This window comes from Mustela lutreola, chromosome 14 (genome assembly GCF_030435805.1).
Source record: "Mustela lutreola isolate mMusLut2 chromosome 14, mMusLut2.pri, whole genome shotgun sequence".
In the NCBI taxonomy this organism is placed as follows: domain Eukaryota; kingdom Metazoa; phylum Chordata; class Mammalia; order Carnivora; family Mustelidae; genus Mustela; species Mustela lutreola.
In genome coordinates, this window is record NC_081303.1 from 67661496 (window position 1) to 67687767 (window position 26272).

General features: G+C 50.8%; 1 protein-coding gene across 5 annotated transcripts in view; it reads right to left on the reverse strand.

Annotated features, from left to right (window-relative positions):
* PBX1 (PBX homeobox 1) overlaps positions 1-26272 on the reverse strand; it is a 279587-nt gene that overhangs the window by 55874 nt on the left and 197441 nt on the right. For all 5 annotated transcript variants that reach the window (XM_059145472.1, XM_059145474.1, XM_059145471.1 and 2 more), the window contains one exon: positions 282-526. In XM_059145472.1, the coding sequence (XP_059001455.1) occupies positions 282-526 (245 nt within the window). The remainder of the gene's footprint in view (positions 1-281; positions 527-26272) is intronic.

The following is a 26272-nucleotide window of genomic DNA, read 5'->3' on the forward strand; positions in this document are numbered from 1 at the left end:
GCAGGCCATGGGCGAATGTTCCAGAGCCCCAGCATCACCATTTCTTATACTGACTCTTAATTGCTTCCTGAGATCATCACGGACAAGTTAAGTTTTTCAAACGCCCTTATGGCTGGGGTGCCTAGGGAAGACTGAAGACTCGGCGGCCTCCCGTACGGCCAGGGGCTTGGTGCAGAAACACAGAGGTTGGTCCTAGGAGCTCTGCAAGCCCCCAGGGCCCATGGCTCTTCGGCCTCCTTCCTAAAGGGCCGGGATGCCCGACGCCCCATGGCCACGGTTACCTGCTCGTACTTCTCCAGCTCCGTGTGGTAGATCTGTCTGATCTGGGACAGCTTGGCTCTGTAGTCGGAGTGCTCCACTGAGTTGTCCGAGCCCGCGCCCCCCGAAGCTGCTGCCGCTGCCGCTGCTGCTGCTGAGCCACCACCCTTCTCGGGGCCTGCCACCCCCTCCGCCAGCAGCATGTTGTCCAGTCGCATCAGCTGGGGGTCTGTTGGCTCCTCCTCCTGGGCTCCCCGGATACTCAAGACTGCAGGGGGACACAGAGGAGGGGAGGGTTAATGGTAACCCACATGAGCATGTGCAGCAAACAAAAAGCAATGTCGTGTCACTGGTGCAGCGAATGACCAAAGGGCTTGACATGTGGGAGGTGTACAAGGGGCGAAGGGCCGGGCCAGGGGGACTGGGGGGAGAGAAGGCAAAGAGAGGCTGGCTTGGTTCCAGAAGTGCATGATGCTCCACTTAGGACAGCTACCCAGAATGGCCCAATTCCTGGAGGCAGACAGTGGAGGGGAACGGGGGCTGGGAGTCGGTGTTTCACAGGGACAGTTTCCCATAGGCAAGAGGAGTGCTGAGTACATTTAATGTCATTGAACTATACCCAAGACATGAAAATCAGGTTAACTGATAACTCGTATTATGCAGGTATTACCACAAGAAATTTCAAAGATGCAAAAAATTAATAGAGCAGAAAAGAATTTTCACATTCATCCCCAAACTGCCAAATTTTTAATTCAAGGCAAGACATTTCCTTCTTTGTTTCTAATTTTAGATTTCTGTGAGTTTGTGGTTTTATACTCATTAACTTTGTACTACTTGATCAGCCCAAGTTTTCAATTCCAAAATGACCTATGCCACGTGAACCCATTTGTTTGGACCGGAGTCTTGAGACCTTTCTCTTAGACCAGCACGGAGAGTAGAAAAAGTTTAAAACAGCAAGAAGATCTATTATATGTCAGTTATTCTTCAAGAAAAAATAAAACAAAATAAGCAAATAAAAGAGCAGGAAGACAGACTGGCCATCAAGTGGCGATGTTTTCCTCTGGACACTGAGATCTCTTCATTCTGGGTGACGACTATCCTATTGGAAAAGGATGGGGGGTAAGGGGGGACTAGACAAGCTATTTCAGGTATTCAGAGAAATTATGTAGGATGGAGACTTCGATCAATGATATGGCTGCTTTTTATTAAAACCCCATGGCCATCTGGGTCGGGGGGAGGGGGGTTGGGACGGAAAGAGATCAAGTGTTTTAGTAAAATCAGCAGAAGAGCTAGGCAGTCTCTTTTTACTACCGTCATACAACCTGCTATAAAATAAATCACTCATCTAAACCCAGTTTAGCTGTCAGCAGCCAAGTCTTTGTTGAGAGGGAACACGAGAAGAATTTCCAATTAAAAAAAAAAATTGAAAAAAATTGGGGGTAAGGTAGGAGAAAGGAGGGAAGTGATCCCAGGCAAGGGAGAAGGAGCCACGGACAGGGACGGGGACGGCAGGGCGCGCCTCAACAACCGAGAATCAAGAGCTGTTTCCAGGTGGGGTGCATCTGGGGAGCCCCAGGAGGTGCTGCCCATTCTAGTTGTCTCCTGAGCCCTCGCACGACAGCCCCACACGGGCGTGACCATGACCTTGAGACGAGGGACGCCGAGATGTTCGGGGCGTCCCATCACGTACAATACCAACAGAACCACATGCTCCTGGCTTCCATCAGGCACGACAAGAACCAACCTTGAGCGTTGTTCAGAAGGATATCCCAATTCCTGTGCTGTGGGGGACCCTGCAAATGGCTTTCATGAAACAGCAGACAGCCAAGCGGCCCGGGAGCCACATGGGCCAGGAGTGGCGGCGAGGGGCAGAGATGAAAGGCACCAGGAGAAAAGCAGTGAAGTGAGGATGGGGAGGGGTGCAGGGCGGGTCGGGGGAAGGTGGCTGGCCGGGGAGGTAAGAAGGAAGCCCGCACCTGAACACAAACATGGAACGCCTCTGGATTCAGACTCCTCTCCTCTCACACCCGAGTCCTGAATATTGTGCCCGCCTAAAATAAAATCGCATATCGGTGATAGCCTTGTGGAGGTTTGTGTTGGGACATCTTTCCAGTGAAATCCTTCTTTCAGGAGACGCACTGGGATGTTGTCCCTCGGACAGGCTTTGGGTAACATTTAGTCATGTTATTCTGTGCCTTGAATTCATTTACCCAAACCTCCAAAGTCCTCTGAAGAACCTATCACCACTCACAGAGGGTCCCTTAAGAAAATAATTCAATGCTCTACCCATTTCCTGAATCAGAGAACTCTCCAGTCCTTAAAGGTGCAGAAAATAATGGGACCACCTGACCACCTGGCAGTGGAGCCCAGAAGCTCCTCCTTCCTCACCTCTACGGGTGACAACCCAACATTCGTGTGTGGGGTCTTCTGGGTGTTTCTCCACTGAATTTTATTTAGTGAATTTTAATTGCTTTATCAACAAAAACATTTAGGGGTCATTTCAAAGATTCACCTCCGGGCTATTCTTTCTTTTTTTTTTTTTTTAAAGATTTTATTTATTTATTTGCCAGAGACAGAGGGAGAGAGAGCGAGCGAGCACAGACAAAGAGGCAGGCAGAGGCAGAGGGAGAAGCAGGCTCCCCGCCAAGCAAGGAGCCCGATGTGGGACTCGATCCCAGGACCCTGGGATCATGACCTGAGCCGAAGGCAGCTGCTTAACCAACTGAGCCACCCAGGCATCCCCTTCCGGGCTATTCTTTATAAACAAATGTAATTATTCCACTTTAGCTTGGTCATTAAATAAACTGTGCAAAATTCTACTCTCTAATCTGCTCTACTGAATCTTGTGTTTCATATCCTCCACAAGGTGCTGAACACTCTAGGGGAGCAGACCCCCCAAAGCTGAGAAGAAACTGCCACCTTCCCCCCAACCCCAATGCTGAGCCAGTGGAAATGCCTCCAAGTGCATCCTCCTGGTCCTTCCATAACCAAGACTCTGTGTATGTGAAACATCTTATAATAATGTCTGGTCTCAACGAAGGTGGCAAAGAGAGAAAGAGACTGGATCTGTCATCCCCCCAGGGCCAGCCTAAGATTCATTCATTCTGAGAGAAGTAGGAGACGCAGAGATAGGCACCCACAGACCACAGTGCTGGCCCAGTTCCCTCCAGGCGCTGTGCTGGTAACCATGGGCCTTTCCTTCCAAGAATATGTTCCCCCTTGCAGACCCCAAGAGCTTCAGCTACCCCTCCCCTTCACCTTTTCTTTCCAACCATCAGTGAGATGCACAGACCACCCATGCCAAGTCTGCACACCCATCTCATTAACATTTTGTGGGGCTTGCAATCTAACTGGTTTTGAATAAAATAAGAAAGAAAATTGCTGAGACTAGCAAAGAATGCTAAAAGTTATGCTGCAGGCCCCTCACCCCCCCAGGCAAGTTTAGGACAGTCAGAGAGCACAAAGCATTCCCTACACGGACTGTTTTCCCCCACCCACATATTAAAGGGCACATTTAGTTAAGGAGGAAAAAAAAATAGTGCAAGTATTAACACTCCACTTAGCTTTTCTATAATTTTTAAATCCTGTAAGCAAATACTCTTTAAAAAGAAATTTGGATTTAATTAGATTTAATAAAATTGGTTTCCAAATGTGGCCAGTAAGAAACCGGTATGACAGAGTACGACACACCTTAACGTATATGACACTTGCATTTATACTCGGAGCTCAGGGCGTAGAAATCGGTCCCGGACTAGAGACCTGATGGAGAGAGAAGAGTGTAAAGGCGGGGGGAGGGGAGGGTGGGGGAGGAGCAGTCCTCTCCGAGTTACGGTCTTTAAATTATCCTGAAATCAGGGGCGCCTGGATGGCTCAGTGGGTTAAAGCTTCTGCCTTCAGCTCAGGTCATGATCTCAGGGTCCTGGGATCGAGTCCCACAACAGGCTCTCTGCTCAGCGGGGAGCCCGCTTCCCTTCCTCTCTCTCTGCCTGCCTCTCTGCCTGCTAGTGATCTCTGTCTGTCAAATAAATACATAAAAATCTTTAAATCATACTGAAATCATTATAAAAAGAAAACAATTCAGAATATGTCAGAATCCCCTGCTATATATAATATATATAAACACACATATATATCATGTGTACATATATAGTGTGTATATGTGTATATATAACATGTACATATAGTCTGTACACATATAGTATGTGCCTATATGACATATATGTGTTATATATAATATGTGCATATATAACATTCATATATATATATAGGATGTATGTGTATATATATATGTAGCACGTGTATATATACAGAAACAATACAAACATATAAAAGAGAACATTTTCATCTTCTACATCACATAGAAGATTCTGGTTCCGAGGGTCTTGGGCAGTGTCTGTGCACTTGCAGGAGGCATGGGTGGACCCATCTACCGCCTGCACTTTATTTCTGCCCAGAAGGAGAATCCGCATGAACCATTATAAAAACGGGTGTTGGGAATCATGGACACGGAAACTGTCTGGCGAGTCGACTCCAAAAAAAAAAAAAAAAAAAAAAAAAGCCCTCCAACATTAAATAAATAAATGAAAAGGGTGATATGTCTAAGCAGAACTGATGCTACCTATTTACTGCTCGAAGCCAGCACCCTGGTGTGCAGGAGACAAAATGATTATTTAAAAGCCCCTTTTTATCTCTGTGGCACCATGCAAGACTCAAATGAACCTTTCGCCAGGACACCAGAGATGTTAACACTCATCCTCCAAGATCCAATTTCCACCAGCGGAGCTGTTACCTAATCCAGCAACCATCACATATGATCAGGTTTCTGCCTCCCTGACGGGCGCCCCGTGCGCTCCCCTCCCTCCCCCCCCCCCCCCCCCCCCCCCCCCGGGCTCCCCAGTCCAGCAGCTTTCACTGAACCAGGTTTTAAAGGGCCAAGCCCCCTGTTTATGGCCGTGTACACCAGGTTTAGCAGTCAGGAGTCAGGGCTGGACACGTCCACTGCCAGAAAATGTCATCAGCCGCAGTGGGCTTGCTATCCAGAGGGCTTGCCCAACGAGGTCCTTAACCCTTTGGTGATGACTGTCAAAGGAGGAGTCAGTCTCCTTCTCAACCATCTACCCCCTCGTGCATGAGGCCCGTCAAGGCAGGTGAGTGATTTATGTAGAAACTGTCACAGCCCTTTGAAAAGCATCTGATGTCGCATCTACCTTGCTGCCGTGGCTGGCTGGGGGCGGCGGGGAGAGGGGGGTTAATTCAAGGAGACTGTCACAGCGCTGTCGGAGCTGCTCTCACAACTGGTCTCCTGCTGTTTCTTCTTCCTTTATTTTTCTTCAGAGAAGAAGAAAAACAAGCCAAACCCAAAGGCATATTCAAGATCACTGGCAGGAGGGCTGTGGGCTGGTTTTTTGTCCTTGCCTGAACGGCGCGGATCCCAGGCAGCTCCAGCCGAGGCCCGCTAGAGGGCACTCTTCCTTCACCGAGGACCGGTGCTGCAGGGAGGGTCTGGCCGCTTCCAGTCCCCAGGTTAGGGGTGGGCAAGAGGTCCCCGCTTCCATGCAACTTCCACTGAGGGGCAGGTGGGGGGGCAGAGCTACAGAGAGGGCTGCCTTCAGACTGGACAGCAGTCCAGGGAGAGATAGAGACACAGGTGGTTTGAGAAAGAGCATGAGGTGGTCCCCAGGACGGATGCCCTCACACTCTCGGGCCAATGTCTTTGCTTGAACTTAAGCCCCACACAGGCTGTTCCATTGTCCGTGGGCTGGTCTTTACCACCCATGACCAGGAGGACCGTCAGGAGAGAGGAACCTTCCCGGGCTCACCCCAAGGCTGCTCTGCCGTCTGCGTTGGGCCAGAGCTCTGGAGAGAAGTGTGGGACGCAGATGCGCTGCGCTTGCCTTTTTAGAAATAGAGGCAACTGCCTGCCTCCTGAAAATATCAGTCACCCCTCGCCTTTGCTCATGAAGTACTCGTGTGCCCTGAATTCTGTCGCCTTATAAAACATGAAGGCCAAACCTCAGAGCAGAAGATGACAAAGGCAAGGTGACAGCAAAGTAACATTCCCGAAGTCAAAGCAAATGGGACAGAGGCAAGACTAGAACTCAGGTCTTGGATATTTTATTCTTGACAACATTAGGGTTCCACCTCTTCGTTCTTGACAACGTTAGGACTCAGACGCTTTCACAGAGGGTGGCTAAGCAGGTGTGACATCAAAATGGGGTGTCACCCACCAGGTCTTTCGATGCGCAGATGGCGAGAAGACAAGAGACGCGTCCGGGAAGGCAGGGAGGGCTTCTCACGGACTTCTTAATTTTCTTTAAATTCCTCCCAATCGGATCCTCGTCAGATACCTCTTCCTGCTAATGGCTCCGCAGCAGAGTCGCTGGGCCATGTGACATGTGACGGAGTGCCCCTCTTCTCTCTCAGCCAGAGAAATCCACTTACCACAGTCCTGTCCTGTTTCAGGTTTCAGCTCAGCACTCCCCTCCACGAAACCTTACCTAGTAACAGCCCCAAACGAGCTCCCACACCTCTGGGCCACCAGAACCCGTGCTGTCCACACCACGGCCATGGCGCATCACAGCACACCTCAGGTCACACCCGCCGGCTTGCCAGCAAGGCCGTGAGCTCCTGAAAGGCAGCGAGGACCCGTCCTGCATCTGCGGATCCCCCAGATGGCCTCCCCAGCCTCTGGCACTAGGCGCCTATTCAAGCGTTTCTTCATATGCAAAAAGAGTGAAGGAGGGAAAGACAGGGACGGTGTGACCCCAAGTCCTGTGCCTCAGCACACCCTTAGGGAGACAGTGGGTCCCCATGTGCCCCTCCCCTAGAGGCCAGTGACAGGCTAGAGCCCGGCCAACACGCTACTGGAGAGAAGGCCTTCTCCTCGGCCACCTCTGTCATTCCCACCTCAAAAACCTGCCTTTTCAAATCGAACAGTTCCAAACAGGCAAATCTACGCTGTCATTTTAAGCCGGAGCCCGCAGGACCCATCACCCGGGGGTGTCCCCAGAAAGCCAACACTCTCCGTGGTGAAGGCTCTGGGTGCCGTGGAGAGCTTGGCAAATGACGGGTACCGAGAAGGATTCTTGGAAGGCCTGAGAGCAGCGCCCAGGGAAGGGGCCAGACACAGGATGCTGACCACAAACGAGGCCTCGGAGGAATGGTCAGACCAGGTACATCACTGACCAACCCCCGGCAAGGCGCCAGGAATGAGGTGGATGCTGGGACCTCCAGATGAACGAGCCACGGGCTCTGGCTTCATGAAGCCCAGGGGTTGTCCTCCTCTGGTCCCTCGCACACAGGATGCCACAGCCTTGAGGGCCTGGAGTACAAAGTTGCCAGGGAACACGGCTGGCGCCAAAAACTATCAGCTGACACGTGTCCTCTCCCCTCTGGCAGGTTCATTTTGTTTCCCACAAGCCCAAACACACCTGCAACCCAGAAACTCCTCAGCTTGAGCTGGGAAACGACTATGACATAATTTGATTCTTCGACACCAAACGGGGGACTGCGGTCCCGCGCAAGTGGCTTGAGGCTCAGACTAGAGTATCCTGGGGCTCTTCATTCCTAATTCTTAACCCCTCGCTGGTTTCACGGAAAAGCTTAATTTTTTAAAAAGATTTTTTAAAAACATTTTAAAAGATTTAAAAAAGATTTTTGTTTTAAAGACTTATTTGAGGGAGAGAAACAGAGAGGGAGAGAACAAGTGAGGAGAGGGAGAGAGAGGCAGAAGCAGTTCCCCACTGAGCAGAGAGCCTGATGAGGAACTCGATCCCAGGACCCTGGGATCATGCCCTGGGCCCAAGACAGATGCTTAACCTACTGAGCCACCCAGGCATCCTGGAAAAGTTTATTTTTGTGCATCTTTAAGAGTTTGCCCATCAAACAAATAGAAATGATGAACAATTCAATGCTCTCAATGTTCCAGACCAGAAGGGCTGTGGGTCAAGGGGGGTTAAGACCCTCCAAGATCGGGTGCTGTCGTCTTGACATTACAGTTCTCCTGGGGCAGGCTTGTCAGATGAGAAATCCGAGCTCCTGAAACCCTCAGGTGCTGGAAGCCACACTGGGACTCTGTGCCGCGTCCAGGTCTCAGCCCTTCAGAAGCAGAAGCCCTTCCCGAAGGCAGGACTCCGAGTCTGGCGTCGCTTTAAGGGCCACCATGGATTGAGCTACAAAAATAAGATATCCTGGGAGCCTTTCATGCCTCCTGGGTTGCTAGGCAGGTGAGCCAAGCGAGGGGACGTCAGGCCGTCAGTCTGTCCGCAGCAAGATTTGGAGGCCCCTCAAGTACACAGTCCCTCGCACACCTCCAGGCATGGTGCTGGGCTCCCGCAGACAATGAGACGCGCTCGGGCTCCTCCCGTGTAGCCAAGAGCCACCACATGTGCAGGGCCTCGAGTGAGGTTTTTGGGTGGGGGTGAAAATAAAAGTATAGGACGCTCCTGAGATGATTTTAAAGTTTGTTTTTTGGTGGATGTTTTCGGGTTTGCTTTAGAGAAACACATCACGCCTTTCTTCTCTGTCTCTGGGCTGGGCTTCCGCGGCTCTGGTCACATGCATTCTCTCCTTCTCAGGCGATGCTTGGGCACCGATCCCATTCACAGGTCCCTTGCCTGGCACGCTGGGCCTCCCTGGGCCAACTGGCAGAAGGGAGGCTCATGTGCCGGGCAGCAGGCTCCTGCCTTTCTGGATGGGTGCCGGCTGCCTGGGAGAGGGGCTTTAGTCCTTCAGAGCTCAGCCTGGACGGCCGCTCCGGGAACCCCGCGGCCTGGAGAGTTGCTGCCGAAGCCGGGAGGGTGACGGGGCCTCACCCTGGCTTCGGCCTCAGGCGGCCATGCCTGGCGGTGTAAGGGGAAGCGGGGCGGGGGGGCTCAGTCTGTGAGGCCCACACCGCACGTGGTCACCCACAACGCGAAAAATGGTCTCCCAAGCCAGACCTAAAAAGCATGAAAAACGGAAGCCTGGGGTTGGTGGCCTGCAGTATGTTCCCGGGAGATGGAAGTTTCTCTACAACGGTGGTTTCTAAAAGAGGTGCCCAATGAGAAAGTGAGAAATGTCTCAATAGCCTCCTGCCTTAAGACGAGAATGTTCTGAAGCCTGGGGTGGCGAACACATTCTCTGCTCCGTTGCGAGTGCTAATACACAAAAGATTTCCTTGCCCTTCGTATTTTCATGGCCCCAGAATGGGGGAGGTCGGGCCAGGCCTCTCTTCCGCGAGCTCCAGTGGCACGGCACAAAGGAAGAACTCTGGTACAAAGCCAGGCACAAGACCCCCACCACTGTGGCCTCCCTTAAGCTCAGTGTCTTTACCACCCAATAGCCAAGAATAATACCAAATACACCTTAATCCTTGTTGAAGATGAAATACGGTCATTTTTTAATAGAAGCACTTATCCGTGCTCCGTAACTGGTAGGTTTTCAACTATGGGCTAAACCTCCATCAATCCCACCGAAAAAGGTCCCTTTGGAAAGATTAAGAAAGCAAGACAGATTTGGAATTAAGAGTTTGGTTTCCGGGGCACATGGTCTCAGGGTCCTGGGATCGAGCCCCGCATCGGGCTTTCTGCTCAGCGGGGAGTCTGCTTCTCCTTCTCTCTCTGCCTGACTCTCTGCCTGCTTGTAATCTCTGTCTGTCAAATAAATAAATTAAATTTAAAAAAAAAAAAGAGTTTGGTTTCTGTTGTCTTAGGAATCAGCAACTCAGAAGGAATCAGGATAAGTCAATGAGGGCACAGATACACACACGCACGTGTTCTCCACCTCGCCGTCCGGGATTTCCAGGCAAGCTCATGCTCACACCCTCATAGGCCAGGACATCGATCCTCAGCCAACAGAATAAATTCCAAATGTCTGTCCTTGCTACCCGCTCCCTTCATGCTGCTTTACTACTATTCTTCTCCCAAGCACGTTAAGAATCGTGCTTCCTCAAAAGCCTGGAGTGTCCCCCACACACAGAGCCCCTGACGTCAATCTTCCTGAGTCGGGAAGCCTCAAGTCTCCCTGACCTGGCGGAGCTCGCTCGGGAGAGCTTGGTCCTTCTAGAGGCAGAAACACCCTTGCGGGAACCATGTAGCTCTGAGGCCGTCTCAACCTGTGTCCTACAAGCCAGCCTGGAGGCATCTTTCCCATAAATGCTTCCCATTTCCACTAAAGAATACATAACCAAAGAGAGTAAGGACTATCCACCATCAAGGTTTGAGCAAGCCCATTTCAGTTTCAACTTTTGGGTGGGATTCAGACCTCAAAATCATCGTTTCTCCGCTGGGACACTGAGGAACCCCACACTCAAAATGTTAAAATAACCAGATGTTGCTGCGTTTCTGTCCTGTGTGGTCTTACCATCGTGACATCATTTCGCTGTCTTAGGACCATGAGGCCTTTCTAGTTCCTGGTGACAAGTGGGATTTTCTTGCCTGAATTTACAAACGCAATCACGGCTAAACTTTTTTTTTCCCCTCCAACCTTTCAAACACTTTTCTCAGAATTTAGTGTGAAATAAAGAACATTCTGTTCTCACACAGAGTCCTTCCTAGTTTTTGAGAACCACGAATAATTCAAAGGCAGGGCTTCTAATGCAAGGTGCTACTGACCTTAGGGGCCTTTACACAAGATCGTAATGATTCAGTCTTAACCCGCTCCAGGATTATTTCAAACTCCACCGATCACAGCACACAGGTACTAACAGTGTGTCCTTGCCCTGCTGGAGTCAGCTCCCACCTCTGCCAGATCAACGCCATTGACCCAAGTGTACACCGCAAGGACAAAAGGAACATGACATCATGGAGGACAAGCCACAGATTCCAGCAGGGTAGACACAGGCTCTGGAATCAAGAAACGAGGTGCAACAGGGGACGCCTGGGTGGCTTAGTCGGTTGGGCGTCCAAGTCTTGATTTTGACTCAGGTCACATCATATGGTCATGGAATAGAGCCCTGTGTCAGGGTCCCTGATTAGTGGGGAGTCTGCTTGGGATCCTCTCTACTTTTCTCTTTGTCCCTCTCCCTACTCATTCTCTCTCTCTAAAATAAATTGATTTTTTTAAAAAAAGAGGGGTGCCTGGGTAGCTCAGTTGGTCAAGCATCCGACTCCTGGTTCAGGCTCAGGTCATGAGCTCAGGGTCACGAGATCCAGCCCCAGGTTGGGTTCCACACTCAGTGCAGAGTCTGCTTGGGATTTTCTCCATCTCCTTCTGCGTCTCCCCCTTCCCTGCTTAATGTGATTTCACTCGTGCATGCTCGGTTTCTCTCTCTCTCTCAAATAAATAAATAAGCAAACAAAAAAATCTTTTTTTTTTTTTTTTAAAAAAAAGGAAAGAAATGAGCACAACAGTCTAGTTCACTCCATCCCTTCGGCCTCTTTCATGCCATCCTTCTGCTTCTCTCTCCATGACAAACATGATTCCTTTCACCCTATAAAGATGATGGGAAGTTGAAGTGTGAGAAAGAAAAAGACAAGAGAAAGGGACTTGAACAAGACAAGAGAAAGGGACTCCCTAAAGCTCGGATTACCATTTCCACTTCAACTACCACCGATGATGAGATCATTTCACATAAATGTGCATGCTGACTATGCTAATATTATTTCAAGATATGGACATGATGGAGCACGTATCCATCTCCCATATGGGACCTGGGAGCAGGGTTACCTGGGGAAGGAATCAGCAAAGACTGCTGGCACAAAGACAAAGGAACAGTTTAATCTGCCTATTTCTTCCAATATATTCCTCTCTGTAGAAACAGGACATTGATTTTTTACTTGCGTTCATGGCCACTGAGAGGAAAGACACTTCCCAGCTTCCCTTGCAGCTAGATGTGTTCATGTCTGAGGTGACAAAATTCTAGTGATAAATGAGTTGAGGTAGGATATAAAACTTCTTGAAATGTCCTTAAAAAGAAGGAATGTCTTTCTCATCCATTTCTCTGTTCCTTCTGTTAGCTAGCACATGAATGTAATGGCTGGAGCTCCAGCAGCCACTTCGGGCCATGAACTGGCTGGGGAATGGAAGCCACATTAGGAAGAGAAAACAGAAGCTACCACACTCTATAGAGATCAGCCTGGATGGTCACCTTTGGACCATATGAAAACAAGGAGAAATAAATTTATATTTTGTTTAAGTTAGTTATTTTGGGTTTGGGGGTTTTTGTTTTTGGCAGGCTAGTCAACCAGAGCTATTACGAAGGAGGAGTAGGAAGAGAAAGAACAATAGCAACTCTGCAAGCAGGATGATTGCATGCTGGTTAGTGTGTTAGAGAGAAAATTACAAAGGGGCAAATTTAAGACCTAGAAGCAAGTCACAGAAAAGCCTGAATAGTTACCATGGGGAGTTTCTTCCTGCAAAAGGAGAAGGTTTAGAACAGATAGAAAGAGGATGGATCATTAGAGGGCCTCTTGGAGAGCTGCCCTGGCTAACGAGCAGAGGTGGGAGAAGATCCAGGAAGTCTGGGGCGAAGGGGCAGGAGAAGGAGATGCCTCCTAGTCAGGGTGTTGGGGGGCCTGCAGCCTAGACCGGGGAAGACGGGGTGGGTGGCGAGGGGCGGCGGCAGGGGGAGACGAGCCGAGGGCACTCTGCTGCCTCTGGGAGGAAGACGGTGAAGGGAGGGTTCTGTCTTGACCAGAGGAAAGCCAAGGCAGACTGAACTGTAAACCTGGAGGCACACGCAGGAGCAGGAACAATATGTGAGCCTGAGTCTCACAAATTCCTTTCGGCTGCCGTAACTTGCCCGCCTGTGTACGGCATGTACTGGGACATTTCCTTACACCATAGTAAAATAACATTTAGCTTCTAATCAGCTGAGTGTGTCAGTTCCAGAGGACCAGAATGGGGACACGGGAGAAGGGAAATCCTCACGCGAATCCTTCGTTGGTAGCAGAAATGCCGCAGCTGAAGGACACCGGGTCTATTTATGGGTGCCCCAGGTCCATTTCAAAACACATGCCAATTAGCTTTCCTTTTCCATGACCACAGACAACACCTGTGACCCCAAACAGCCATCTCACAAATGCATACAAGGTCAGGCAGGGTCCTTCGGGGAGAGTGTACGATGATCCATCACCGCTCGTTACGAAAACCACCCCAAGCACATGCTTTGCTGCTAATGAGTCACCCGCGAGGTCGTCAGACACAGAGCTGCGGAATCCGCAGGCCAACGAGCTGCCTGTGAAGCAGGAGGCTTGGCTGCTTCTAGAAACTTCCAAGTAGCCTCTGAAAGCACTAAGGCTTGAGTGACGGGTAAGATCGGATGGCAGACTGGATGGTGTGTCTGGATGCCCCGTCCTAGGCAAGAGGTGCTGAGTAAGAAATGGTGGTGGGGGGGGGGGGGTGGGGGAGGAGTGGAAGGGGCGGGAGGGGGAGGGGCGGGAGGGGGAAGGCACTTGAGATTATGAGTTCCAGATTGCAAAACACGCCTTCCCTAGCCCAGTCACTGGATAAAAGAGAAATGTCTCCCGGGGACCAAGAAAGGTCTTGGCTTGCTGTCTCACGGGAGGTGTGATATTTCTGCTCTGGGGAAGAGCCCACGGAGCCACCATTTCCTAGCCTTGCCCTCTCAGCACCTGTGCCTGGCCTCTGGGACGGATCTGATCTCCGCGGCGCCTCCTTCTCTCCTCCCGACAGAGTCCACGCGGCTGAAACCCTGAATGCACAAACACCTGGCGGACAAATGGGCCGCGTTTTCCTTGAACGTGAGCGCAGGCATTCAGATCCCATCCTGAACAGGGCTTCTCAAATGCCGATTCCAGTTTCCAGGGGGACATTTTAAGGGAGAAGTAGATTTCAAGTAAATGATTGCAACTTATCGAAAATAATGTGCTACTTAGCGTCTGCGGCAAGCATCCTGGCAGGCAGCGAGGGGAAACAGCACTGGAGCAGATGGGAGCGATTAGGCTCTGAGCTTCAAACGAGCGTTTTGCTGTTGTCTTCACTTGCTTTCCCATCCTGGTAAAAATCCGGAAGAAGGGGACAAGAGAAGGGGTCCTCTGGCCCATCCCATCTCTCTGGGCGCTTGGGATGGAGCCCCTCCCCCCACAGAGCTCTCCCACAGGGGGAGCCTCTCGCGGTGGGGAGGAGCGCTGGCCATCATGACCATCATCACCGGAAAGCATTTAGCACCGCAAGGCGCTAGCTAAATACATCAACGGTTGACAGAGAGACAGATGACAGGCGATCTTAATTTTCCTTTAAAGATCTGCCTCCCCGAGGCTGGGCCTTATTTACTGTGTTTCTTACTATATTTATCTGAAGAGGTGTCTTGTTTCCTCCTCCACCGAGTGAGCCAACATCTCTCTGACCCACAGAAGAGCCGCTGTCAAGTTTACGCAGAGCCACCCGCCGGCCATCAGCGTGGGCTCAGGGGGAGAGCCCCTAGCAGTGGTGGTGGTGGTGGGGGGGGGTTGCTGAGCATTCAGCAGGGGCCCTACAGATTGGAGAGGGGACCCCAGCTGTCCCCACTTCCGCAGAGGCCTCTGCCGGGGCTCACATCCTCTGGGGTACCAGACATACGGTAACCTCAGAAGCCAAATTTGCTCTTCTCTTTCGGCACGGCCTGCTTTCCCGGGGCACTCTGCTCGACTCTGCCAAACTGGTCATTTCCACTTATGGTTAGTGACAGCCTTACAGCTCCGTTAAAATACAAATCTCTCAGCCTGCGCAGAGTGATACTGGCCGGCGCGACGGCACCCACGCTGCCATTCCGACCGGGACCCCGGTTCCTCCACTCGTCGTTCACAAACAGATACTTGAGAACCTGCTCTCTGCTAATAAGGCCCGTATTTCCATGGGGGAGGCTCAACCAGAAGTAAGTCTGCGGAATCACGGAGGAAAGAGAGGCGTTGGTTAATACCACAAAGTGAAAATGGGTAGATGCGTGGGCAAGCGGTGTGGGAGAATGGAGGCCGTGATGATCTTTCCTCGTGTAGGAATTAAACTTTACTCCGCTATTTATCAAAAATGGGCTCATTTGCCTTTATTCTCACATGTGCATTCTGGGGTATTAGGAAACCCTTTCGTTAGAGGCGGGAATAGAGGCACAGGGGAGTCAGATGGGGTCATGGCCACATTGGGGTCATGGCCACATCGGGGTTATGTGTTTGACTTAGGGTTTTTCCCTACAGTTGAACAAAGCTAGTAGCATGGCCTGACTCACTCACAGGGCTGAACTGGGACACCAGGACCAGAATTATTGGCCAGGAATTTTCACAGGTTGGAGGCCAACGTGAACATTCGTGCTGCCTTTTTGCGCCCGTCATGTCTCTGCTCTCCGGAGCTAGCCCGAACCAAGGAAAACTCTGAACAACACCTGTGGCTTAAACAGCTCCAACACCCTCTATCTACCCTGTTCTGTCTTAAAGGAAGCCCCCAAGCCACAGAAACTGTTAACGCACCAAGCCATCACAATTACAGTCATGCAAACACTTTTAAAAAAATATGGATTTGTTTTCACTTCTCGTGACCGAAGATGTGGAGGTAAGATCCCAGCAGGTGCGTTGTTGCTGTTTGGTAATGAATGGAACCGGGCTGCTCGTGTAGGACCTTGGTTTTGAGGTTTGACATCACATGGTGGGAGAGGCCTCCAATTCTAGGCTCTGTTCCCAACTTCCAAACCCCACCTCTGGGTCCCCTCTCTGCCTCCGCTTACCATCAGAATGGCCTATCAGTATGGGCTCAGACAGGTGAGAAGAAAGAGGCTTTGAATTTGCAGTCCTCTAGAGAAGGAGATGCCGGATACCCCCATCACATTACTCAATGTCGGGATCACGTACATATCCTTTTCCTAGAGAAGGTGAGGAGGCCGGAAGCCGTCTCAGCCTACTGCCCTCATCTTCAAAGGTTATTTTCAACAGGTGATGGTGGAACAACATTAGGACAAAAACTCGCTAATTTTAACATGACATAAACCAACATAAACCACGTTTATGTATTTCCGTTTCCTCTTTGAGAGAGGATCCCAGGAAACGGACTCTGGTTAAAGCCCTAGAGATTTCTACTTTAGGCGAACATTCAAACTGCTGGTCTTAAAACTCGGGATGCCAGCGACACGCAGGAGATCAGAGTCATTCCGTCTCTCAGTGACAAGGATGTAAAGAATTATGAACAGAATGAAAAGCTGAGGTTTCCCTGATTTCCCTCTGCCATGTGACTACTAGTGCCATTCTGTGTTTGGGAGGACCCTAGACGCTCAAAACATGGCAGTTTCGTCCTTGCTTATGTCCTGTGAGAAAAATGCGCAGGCTTGGCTCCGTGGTCCAAGACTCTGGGATGAGACATCCCTACTTACTTCTCGACTCTCAAGACATTGGAGAGGATTTCAAAGATGCTAAGGTGAATTTCAAAACGTGGTTTTCCTGGACAGTTATCCTTCTGAGAGTCAAGCATGTACTCAGCTCACGTGTAGAAGAAAAAAAAAAGGCTCGTACCTCCATCTTCTGAAGACAGCACACATATCTCACACACTCACAGAGAACACACAAACACACAACCATGGATCTAGAGTCGATATCCCGTCTTAAATTTTGGCTCTGACCAAGAACCTAAAGCCATCCCTACAGTGATGGGTCCACTAAACTCCTAACATTTATAACCCCTTAAAATAAAGAAGAAAAAAATCAATCAAAGCACATTGGAGATAATTCTCAGTGCTTAAAATAGGCTTAGAACTTCGCAGCTAGTTTGCAGAGCTCTGTTTTAGCTGCCACGCCCTCTGTGTGTTTCTTTGGATCTGTCCTAGAAGCACAAGTTAATTGAAGTTTGGAAGAGAAAGAATTCTCTCTGAGGGTGCAGCCCTTATCCGGACAGCCCTGATCCTTCTCTTCAGGAGATCAGACAGGGATTTCCCTAGAAAAGGGAAGGGAAGAAGGAGTGTGGGGTGGGGGAGAGCACTAAGAGGAAGGTGACAGAGGCCAAGGGAGAAAAAATCGGGAGATGAAATAAGACTGGAAAGTCTGCGGGTCAAGAAGCATCACACAGACCAGAAGCCCAGCGGAGAGGACAGAACGCAGCTACCCTTCTGTCTAAATCCCATGTCAGTGTCCTTCCTAACACGTGACTTGGCTCTGCAGTGTTCTGTCCTGCCTTCAGCTCCCTGTGCCCTTTACACCCAAGAACAGCCGTGCCCCTGGGGACTCAGAGTCCGCTTCAAGAAAGAAAAAGAAGGAAAGGTACACGAGAGGGAAAGCAGGTGCGGGGGAGCCGTGCGAAATGATCCGCACTTGGATTCATTCTCGGGTAGGCCACTTTTGATTAAATAGATCATAAGTTTATATGTTCATTAATTTTTTAAAAAAGTATTTATTTGAGAGAGAGAGAGAGAGAGAGAGAGAGAGAGAAGCAAGTACATGAGAACACGGGGGTGGGGGGAGCGGAGAGAGAGAGAGAAAGGGAGTCCTACGTGGACCTGAGGTTATGTGCAGACCCCCAGGCGGGGCTCGATCCCACAATCCTGAGATCGTGACCTGAGCCGAAACCAAGAGTCAGATGCTCAACCTACGGCAGCTCCTGGGTGCCCCTCATTCACCAAGTCAAAGACATCATTCCTGGAGCACTTACCTGCCCCTCCCCATCCCAGGCAGTATAGGCGTCCTGGGGACACAGAAATAAAAGACAAAAGGCCTGCCTCAGAGGTTCCTGGAGGAAGGCAGACAAGCAGATGGTTAAGGCCGAGCGGTGTGTATGTAGGAAGTTTACTGCTCAGAACGCCTCTGCCGGGGATCTTTCCCCAGTGCAGCGTGCCAATGCTCATCCTGACTCCCTCACTCCAGGGCAGGCCACCGCATACTTAAATAATACACAAGCAGGTGCCAAACTCTGCCGACTCAGAGATTGACAAGGCCAAGGGCCAGGGGCGCATGAACACCTGTGACCTAGGCTATCGTCCTCTCTTCATCCTGACGCCGTAAGACAGCAACCTGTGGTAGAACGTAGATGCTTAAGAGCCATTAGGAAGCACAAGCCCAGCTCTGCGTCCGGGGACCAGGGGGACCCCCCGGGGACCCCCCCCCCCACCCCCCGCCTTTCCCTGGAGAGCTGCTTTGGTGGGGGTAGGGGGGGCCGCGGGCAGCCTCAGTCACGCCAAGTTCACTTGGCAGACAGACGGTCGTACACAAGCACCCCGTCCTCCAGGAAGAGCCAGGGCGTCGTAGGCCACAGCCAGGCCCAAGCTGCACGGCCGCCCTGCAATGGGCCAGGAGGGCGAGACAAAAGTGGTTTCAAGGCTTCTGTGGCTTTGAAGAAAACATCTCTGGAGGCAAGAAATCGTTCACATGGTCTCTGCAGGCGTCTCGCCTTGCGGTTGGGCCCTCTCGGGTCTGTGGCTGAGGACTCTGCCACACACCCGGCTCTGCCCGCCGCCGCCGCCCTCCCCCGGCCCCTCCAGACCCCGCACCACCCACACGGTCCTCCCCCAGCGGCGGGGGACAGGCAGCGGCTGGCTGGCGCAGTGACCTTTCACTCTGTGATCTTTGACAGTGGGGCTTGGGGCCAAAAGTCTCGGACTCTTAAAATCTTATCTGGTTCCTTCCGTTCACAGGGCAGAAAAGTAAATAGGCCGCCAGTGGCGCGGAGGTTGGGGGCCGAGCAGCCGTAATCAAGACTCCGTTTCTCACCCCTCCCGGATCGGAGGTGAAGCCCGATACCCCGGACCCCGCAGCCAGCTCACTCGGAGCAGTAAGGCACAGACCAACCAGCAATAATTCCACATATAAACAACTCTTGCTAGGCATGAAGCACACACCAGACAGTAATCAGCTTATCTAATAGAACAGGCCTCTTTTCCGAACGCAGAGGAGGATTAGCAGGCTTGAATTACAGCCGTGAAGTGTAATCAAGCCCTGATCGGCACTGGCAAAGGGTACTGTGTCTTCCTGCTGGGCCGCGGGTTATTGGCGCAACGTGGTGTACCTGCAGGGGACAAACAGGAAACGCTGGCGATGGTAATTACACGGGGAGACAGCAACTGAGATATGGGGAGAAGGCGGTCTTATGGAAGAAACACGAGATCCTAACGGACGCCCACGTCCCCCTTCTACTGCGCCCAGCCTTCGGAAAGTCTCTGGGGGGCCGCCCTTGCACGGATTTTTCAGGTCCGTTAAAAATGCAATATCCCCTAAATCCTAACAAGCCAGCATAAACACCTCCCTTGGCCGGCCCCAGAAGCAACTTGAGCAGAGTCTGTGGCTCAGAGCCCACGGCCTCTTACCACAGTGACCGCTTGGAAATCCAAGCAAATAAAGGTAAGAATCCCATCCTCGCCTTGAGGATCCCAAACCAACCCAAACCAGATCGGAGCCGCTTTTTCTGTCTCCCCAACAGAGAATTCTCATCGCCCTCCCGGAGAGTCAGCATTTGGTGGTATGAAAAGGTCTTCACTGAATCAACTCTGGGAGAGGAGGCATCATGCCTTCTGCAATTCTGGAAGTTTCCCAAAGGACCTTGCTTGAAAAGGAAAGCATATTAGGTTTATTTTCTCTTGCTCTGCCATTTCTTCACGACAGACTTTTCCAAATATCCTCTGGGCAGAAGCCCTGTACATGAGGCAAGTCAACGACCCACTCTCTTCTGAAGAATAACCACAGGGTCTTTGAAATGAAATTCCTCATCGTTTGCCAACAGCTCCCTCTGCTACTCATGGTTCTTAAAGGTCAAAGAATCCAAAATGGACACAACTTTAGGGAACCGCTTGGCCTACCACGGGGACTACAGGGAAATAGGTCCTGCTGACTTCCCCGAGTCCTGGACCTATTTCTTGAGGCGTGGACATCGCAGATTTGCCCGTGGCTCCCATGGGCCCTGCCACACTTGCTTCTCTTCAGTCTAATCTACCTCAGGTAATTCTCTCCCAGACCTACTTTTCAATGTCTTTCCGACACGTAAGAGTTCTAGTCCATGAACGACATGGAGTAGAAGATCCTTGCAGGGAGAGCTTAGAATTCATGCTAACGGGCAGCCAAGATAATCGAGTGTCCAGAACTGTGCCGCCAACACAGACACTGGGCACCCCCACTCTTCACGGGACGGAGCGACCAAAGGCAAGAAGGAACTGAGCTCTATCAAGAATTCTCTCGGCATGAGTTAGGCCGATCTGACCCGACACTGGTTTTGATAGCCAAGGAAGAGTCTAGGGCTGGAGCCTAGCACCGGGCGTGGCCGTATCTGGAAAATCAAACACTCCAGCACGATGCTCTCCTGGTCTGACTCAGCAGGAACCCCGCCCTCAGACAGGCCCAACCGCGGACCTGACCGCTGACTCAGCACTGCCTAAATGCTGCGTCCTGCCGACTCTGCTCAGACTTCCAGCCAGCTCCAGAGGTCATCGCTGGGGCCATCCAACTCCTCTTTCAAACCTCACTCTAATTCTCTGCCCCACCCCCACTCCCCACAGCACGCAGGTCTGTGATTCTGCCCTCCTGAGGGGCAGGGTGTGCAGGGGGAGGGGAGAGGGGTCGCACTCCAAGCCACAGGCCCAGGTTCTGTTACAATTCTCCAAACTGGAGTCTGTGATCCTGAGACCCACGGTCAACTCTGCACCCCAGGGAGTTAGCACTAGCTGCAAAATGGGCCTACGCCTTTCCTTTCTGAAAGTTGGTTTTTTTTTTTTTTTTTTCAAGATTTATCTATTTATTAGAGAGAGAGAGAGAGTTAGAGTGAGAGAGGGAGAGGGCATGCCAAGCAGACTCCGTGCTGAGTTTGGAGCCCGACATGGGGAGCCCGAGATCATGACTTGAGTGGAAACCAAGTGCCTGACGCTCCACTGATGGTGCCACCCAGGGTCCCCTGCTGTCACTTTTACAAACACACTCTCCGCACAAAGTGCTCTCAAATTTATTTTCCTAGCTGACACCTTCTACGGCCCCACTGAACACGCGCACTTGTGGAGGGACTTGTCCGAGTTGGGGAAATGGGGCTGCGTCTTTGGCTAGGAGTTAACATGTCTGAAAGGATTTCAAACCATAGGCTCTTTTTAATATAGACTTAAAAAAACAACAACAAAAAAAAAAAACCCAGAAACTGCACTGTGGAAACCCAAGGTCTAATGGCAACGATTTTTGGTGTAGTAAATCTGTTCTAAATTATATCCTGAGGTGGAAAGCATTGCATTGGAAGGCGTTGCTGCGGAGCAAATCTTTCTGTCCAGTTTCCAATTCTGAGCTGAACCGGACCCTACAGCACATCTTTGGGAAAGAGCTATCCTGGTGTGCTCATGGGAACAGGGGACGGGGTGCTGCCCGCGTGCTGGCATCGGTGGGGTTTCATCGACGCCTTCGGAAGGGCCCACAGTTGAATTTAGCTCTACCTTCTCCTCCACTGATCATGATCTAGGGTTTCTGCATTCCATTCTCCTTCCCTCATGTCTGCCCAGCCCCCCTTCCTGCCGGGAGGCCCGGGCTTGTCCCAGGCAGACAGGTCTGATGGGGGCAGATGGGTAATTTTTCCTTCCAGCTGTAATGGCCGCTATTAACGATAAGTCGCCCTGCCCTCCTGATGGCTGAACTTGCAGCTTTCTCTCTGACTGCCTGTGAGTAACACTGTGTCCCATGAGCTGTGTTTAACAGAGGTGTAATAAATGCCAAAGAAGAAATATTACCCAAAATAAAAACTAGTTTGTCCCTGTGTGGCCAGGGTCCCATGACTCACAGCAGCATTCATTTTCGCTTCCAGCGCAATTTCCATTTGCATTCTTTTTCTTTTTTTTAAAGGGTCTCTGGGGGCTTTAAAAAAGCTGCTTAAGAGAAAAGACAGAAAGACTGTAGTGACTGTCAAGTGCGGGGACTTCTGCATCTCAGACAAATGCCGTGAGCAGACAACAGACTGACCGACAGGCGAACCCTTGGGGCAAAGGGGACAGATAGAGGCAGGTAGACAAGAAAGCTAATTGCTGAACGTCTGCCTTTGATAAAAGACACCCTGCCGTGGTTGGTACGGGTCAGAACACCAGCTTTGGCTACCAGGAGACAGAAAGGGGGTGGGGAAGGTTAGACTGGATGTTCCTTCTCCCTGAATACAAGCACCCCTGCAGCAAGAAAGATGCCAAGTTCTCATTTAATTGATAATAAGCAAAAAACAGAACAGAAAAAAACAAAACAAAACAAAAAACTTCTATGTTTTTCAAATAGTAGCTGGTCAGAGCTGCTCCAATCCTGGAGAAAAAAAGCAATAAACACTCAAATCCCCTGGTGGTCCCCTGGTTGAAGATGTTGGTCAGGGAGTACTGCCAATCCTCGAGGTTTTCAGGGAAAAGGAAGGCAGTGGGGAAGAGCAGAGAGGGTGGACAGAAGGGCCCCCAGGAATCCAGGGGAAAGCGTGCCCCTCTTGTGAAAGCTGGCATCTTAAGGCAACAGGGTCAGGAGGGACCTACTTTGCAATTTACTTTGCTCAAAGGATCAGCCAGATACAGAAGAGTGTTGGTCTTTGGAATGAACAAGTGCACAAATGCCGCTTGCCCTGGCCTGTGTCCCCCTTTCAGAGTCAAACACCTCCTCGCCTCCCTCTCTGCACACCTCTCACGCCTGCGTCATGAACGCCAGAACCTTCGCTGCAAATTGGAGTAAGAGATTCAGGGCCACCAAAAGACACCGTGACACGGGCACTTGGCTTCAGAAAGGCACTTGGCTCGAGGAGATTCTCTGGGCTGTCAGCGCCAACTGGTAGAGATGGTGACGGGCTTCAAAGGTTCCTGCAGTAGAAGGGACAGGCAAACAGGATCACTGCCTGACCCGACCGTCCAGCAGAAGACCGTGGAGCCACATCGATGCAGAATGCCCGCAGGCATCTTCCGCAAGCCATCTGGGCCATGACGCATGCCAGGAAGCGGGAAGAGAAGGGCTCTAACCTGCCTTGGTCACGAAGGGGAGCGGATGTCCCTGAGACGGTGAGGCAGACGCAGCTGGAACACGGCAGGTGACTCTGGGCGGCCGTGGGGATTTCACCGTCAAGAAGTGGCTCCAGGGGAAAATCGCTGGTTTTCTGCTGAGGCTGATGGACTTGGCCTGCTGCCCTTGAGCTTGGTGACCAGGGGCAAGTCACTCTCCTTTCTTTGTAGGAAGGGAAAACGGCACTCCGAGGGCTCATCGGGCCCTTTTTAAAAGTCTTGCTGATTAAGACATGTTCTGGAAAACCATCCATTTTCTAAAATGACAGAGCCCGTGAGACAGCCTCTGAACCGAGATATGGACTCCTGCTACAGCGCTTGAACCTAGACCAAGAACTTCTGTTATTTCTTCATCCCCATGACCGCACCTGATCCCCACTACAATCTTCAGAAGGAGATCTCAGAGACCCATCCCTCCGGCTCAGGGAGGCTCGACTCAGTCCAGGGTCACACAGATCGCCCAGGTCCAGTTCATCAGCATCCACGCCCTCTGCACGGGGCCGGGCTTCTCTCCCGGCGCTCAGAGAAGCAAGGCTGGGCTGGGTATGTGCAGGGGAGGGGGGTGGACGTTCTGCTCTCAAGCCCGTTACCTTGTTGCGAGCTGCCGTGAAAAGGCAGGGGTGCGAGCAGGTGCAGGCGAGCAGAGAGAGTGTGCGGAGAGGTGCAGGGGTGCTGACTCTTCCACAGATTAAGGAGATGGGATCACGGCGGCACCGGGACCCAGCTCCCTTTCAGTGACAGAGCACCCCTGCACCTAGAGCACAGTCATTCATTAATATAGGAGTAATACTTGGCTTAAGGCCTACGTTTGGCACACGGCTCCCGGACAGCCCCAGCTTCCTGCTTAGGATGATGTCATTTTTATTTGTGCAGCACACACGGTACACCTCACCGGATCCCCGCAAACAGCCTTGTGGGAGACGCCTAGCTGTGCTAATAAAGGGCGTGGGAGACTCCACGGCCTGAGGGACAGAGAAGAGACGAGGACCCACGCCTTCCCACTGTACCTACGGGTCTTCTGAGCCTGTTGCCCCGGCTTCTTTCTTTCTTTCTTTCTTTCTTTCTTTTTAAGATTTTATTTATTTATTTGACAGAGAGAGAGCACAAGTAGGCAGAGAGGCAGGCAGAGAGAGAGGGGGAAGCAGACTCCCTGCTGAGCAGAGAGCCCGATGCAGGGCTCCATCCCAGGACTCTGGGATCATGACCTGAGCCGAAGGCTGAGGCTTTAACCCACTGAGCCACCCAGGCGCCCTGAGAGGCCCGGAGAGGCCCCAGTTTCAGGACATGACTCAGACGGAGCCGCTTCGGGTACCAGCGGGAATGTGTCTTCTTCCCAGCTCTGCAGGGGCCAGGAAATGACATGAACCCGGGGTACAGATCCATGATGTGGGGCCAGAGTCTCAATCAACCTCTGTGAGATTCTTCACGATCCCCTCAAAACCTCGAGCGGGTAAATTCAATTTATTTGTGAGGGACTCAAACCACACACACAGGAGGAGGCAATGGGTCTGAAGTTTAAATCAACTTGAACAGGCTTCACAGTAGAAGCACCCTTATCTCACACCAACAGGCAAACATTCAGGGTCTGGGGGTGGTGAGGCGGAGAAGAGTGGGCGAGGAGAGTGGAAAGCGAGTGAAGTTTCTTTTGTGCAAGAGCTGATAGGCTTTTCTCGATTGTTCGTACTGGTGGGAACCATGGGGTTTTACACAGCGGGAAGGAGACGTGAGCTAGAAATTCGAGTCACATTTCAGAAACATTTCAGGGAGCAAAAGCAAGGTTATAAAGCAGTATTCCACCTCCACAAGGACCCCAAGAGTATGAACAGCTGGGGCCCTTGCCGATGACACGGCTCCTGCAAGGTTGAGAGTTTGGAGAACTTTGCAGGCTCTGTTCCTCTCTCTGTCTCTGGCTTCCCCTGCTGGAATCGAAATGGGAGGGTAATCTGGTGTGTGTGTGTTGGGGGCGGGGAACATGGGCTTTGGACTTAGAATTCAAGTCCCGTTTGCATCACTTACTGGCAGAAAGGCCGTGGGTGACATCTTGGAGCTTGTGTTTTCAACTGTAAACTAAAGTTGGCAGAACTTTCTGTCTGTGGCTTTGGTGGGCCCCTAGTACATGGCTGGTGTGAAATAAATGTTAGGATTTTTTTTTTTTTCATGTCCCTTTGATAGTAGGATTCAAAAAAGGACAAAATTTTGGCTTAGCCTCCCCCAGAATGAGAAAAGTTGTCTTTGGTACATGGGCACATTTACTAATGTTAAAAACAAAAACAAAACATAAACAAAACAAAAAAACAAAAAACAAAACAACAACAATAACAACAACAACCGAAAAAACCCCAAAACAAAACCTAAACCCGACCTTATGGAAAAACAAAAACAAAAACCAAAAAAACCCCCAAAACAAACAAACAAACAAACAAAAAAAACAGGAGATGCAGAGTTACACCTCATTCTGGTTCAACAACATGAGTCCTTCATTTAAAATCTTGTTCTATTTAAATACCCTGTGGTTTTAGCTGCAATTTCATGTTTTGTTTAATTGTCCAGAGTAGCAGATGTGATTTTTGTGTAAGTTTCTATCCCATCTGTTTTTGTGCCAGAAATACATGTGGAAGGTACTGGGACTTCTTCATAAGGATGGGCCTTATCTCTACTTAAAATAACAAACTTACAAACTTGAACCTGAACCAAATCCGGGCTGGCCGTGAGCACAGAAGGCCTGATGCGTGCTCCCTCTCACTCCCATTCTCTCCTTTGCTCCAAATCAGAATCCTTCGGGAATGACTAATGAAGAGCTATCTTTCCTCCTGCCACGGAGAGTTAACATGCTCCTGGTACACCTAGCCTGAAAGATGCAAGAAACCACCTCCATCCCGCACCCTGAACCCTGCTCCTTTCCGGCCCCTGTGTGTGCGCGTGCTTCCTCCCCACTTCCTGTTTGGGGAGGCCCTGATAAGCTTCTAGAGGAGGAGGTGTTTCTTTGTATACTGAGCCAAACCTCCCAACAGGGCCCGCCTCACAGAGGGCCGTGTGGCCACACAGTGCCCCAAGCTCAGAAGGACACTGCATTCGGTTGAATGCACTAAGTCCACTATCTTGAAATTCTTTATTTTTTAAGATTTTATTTATTTATTTAGACAAAGAGAGAGAGCA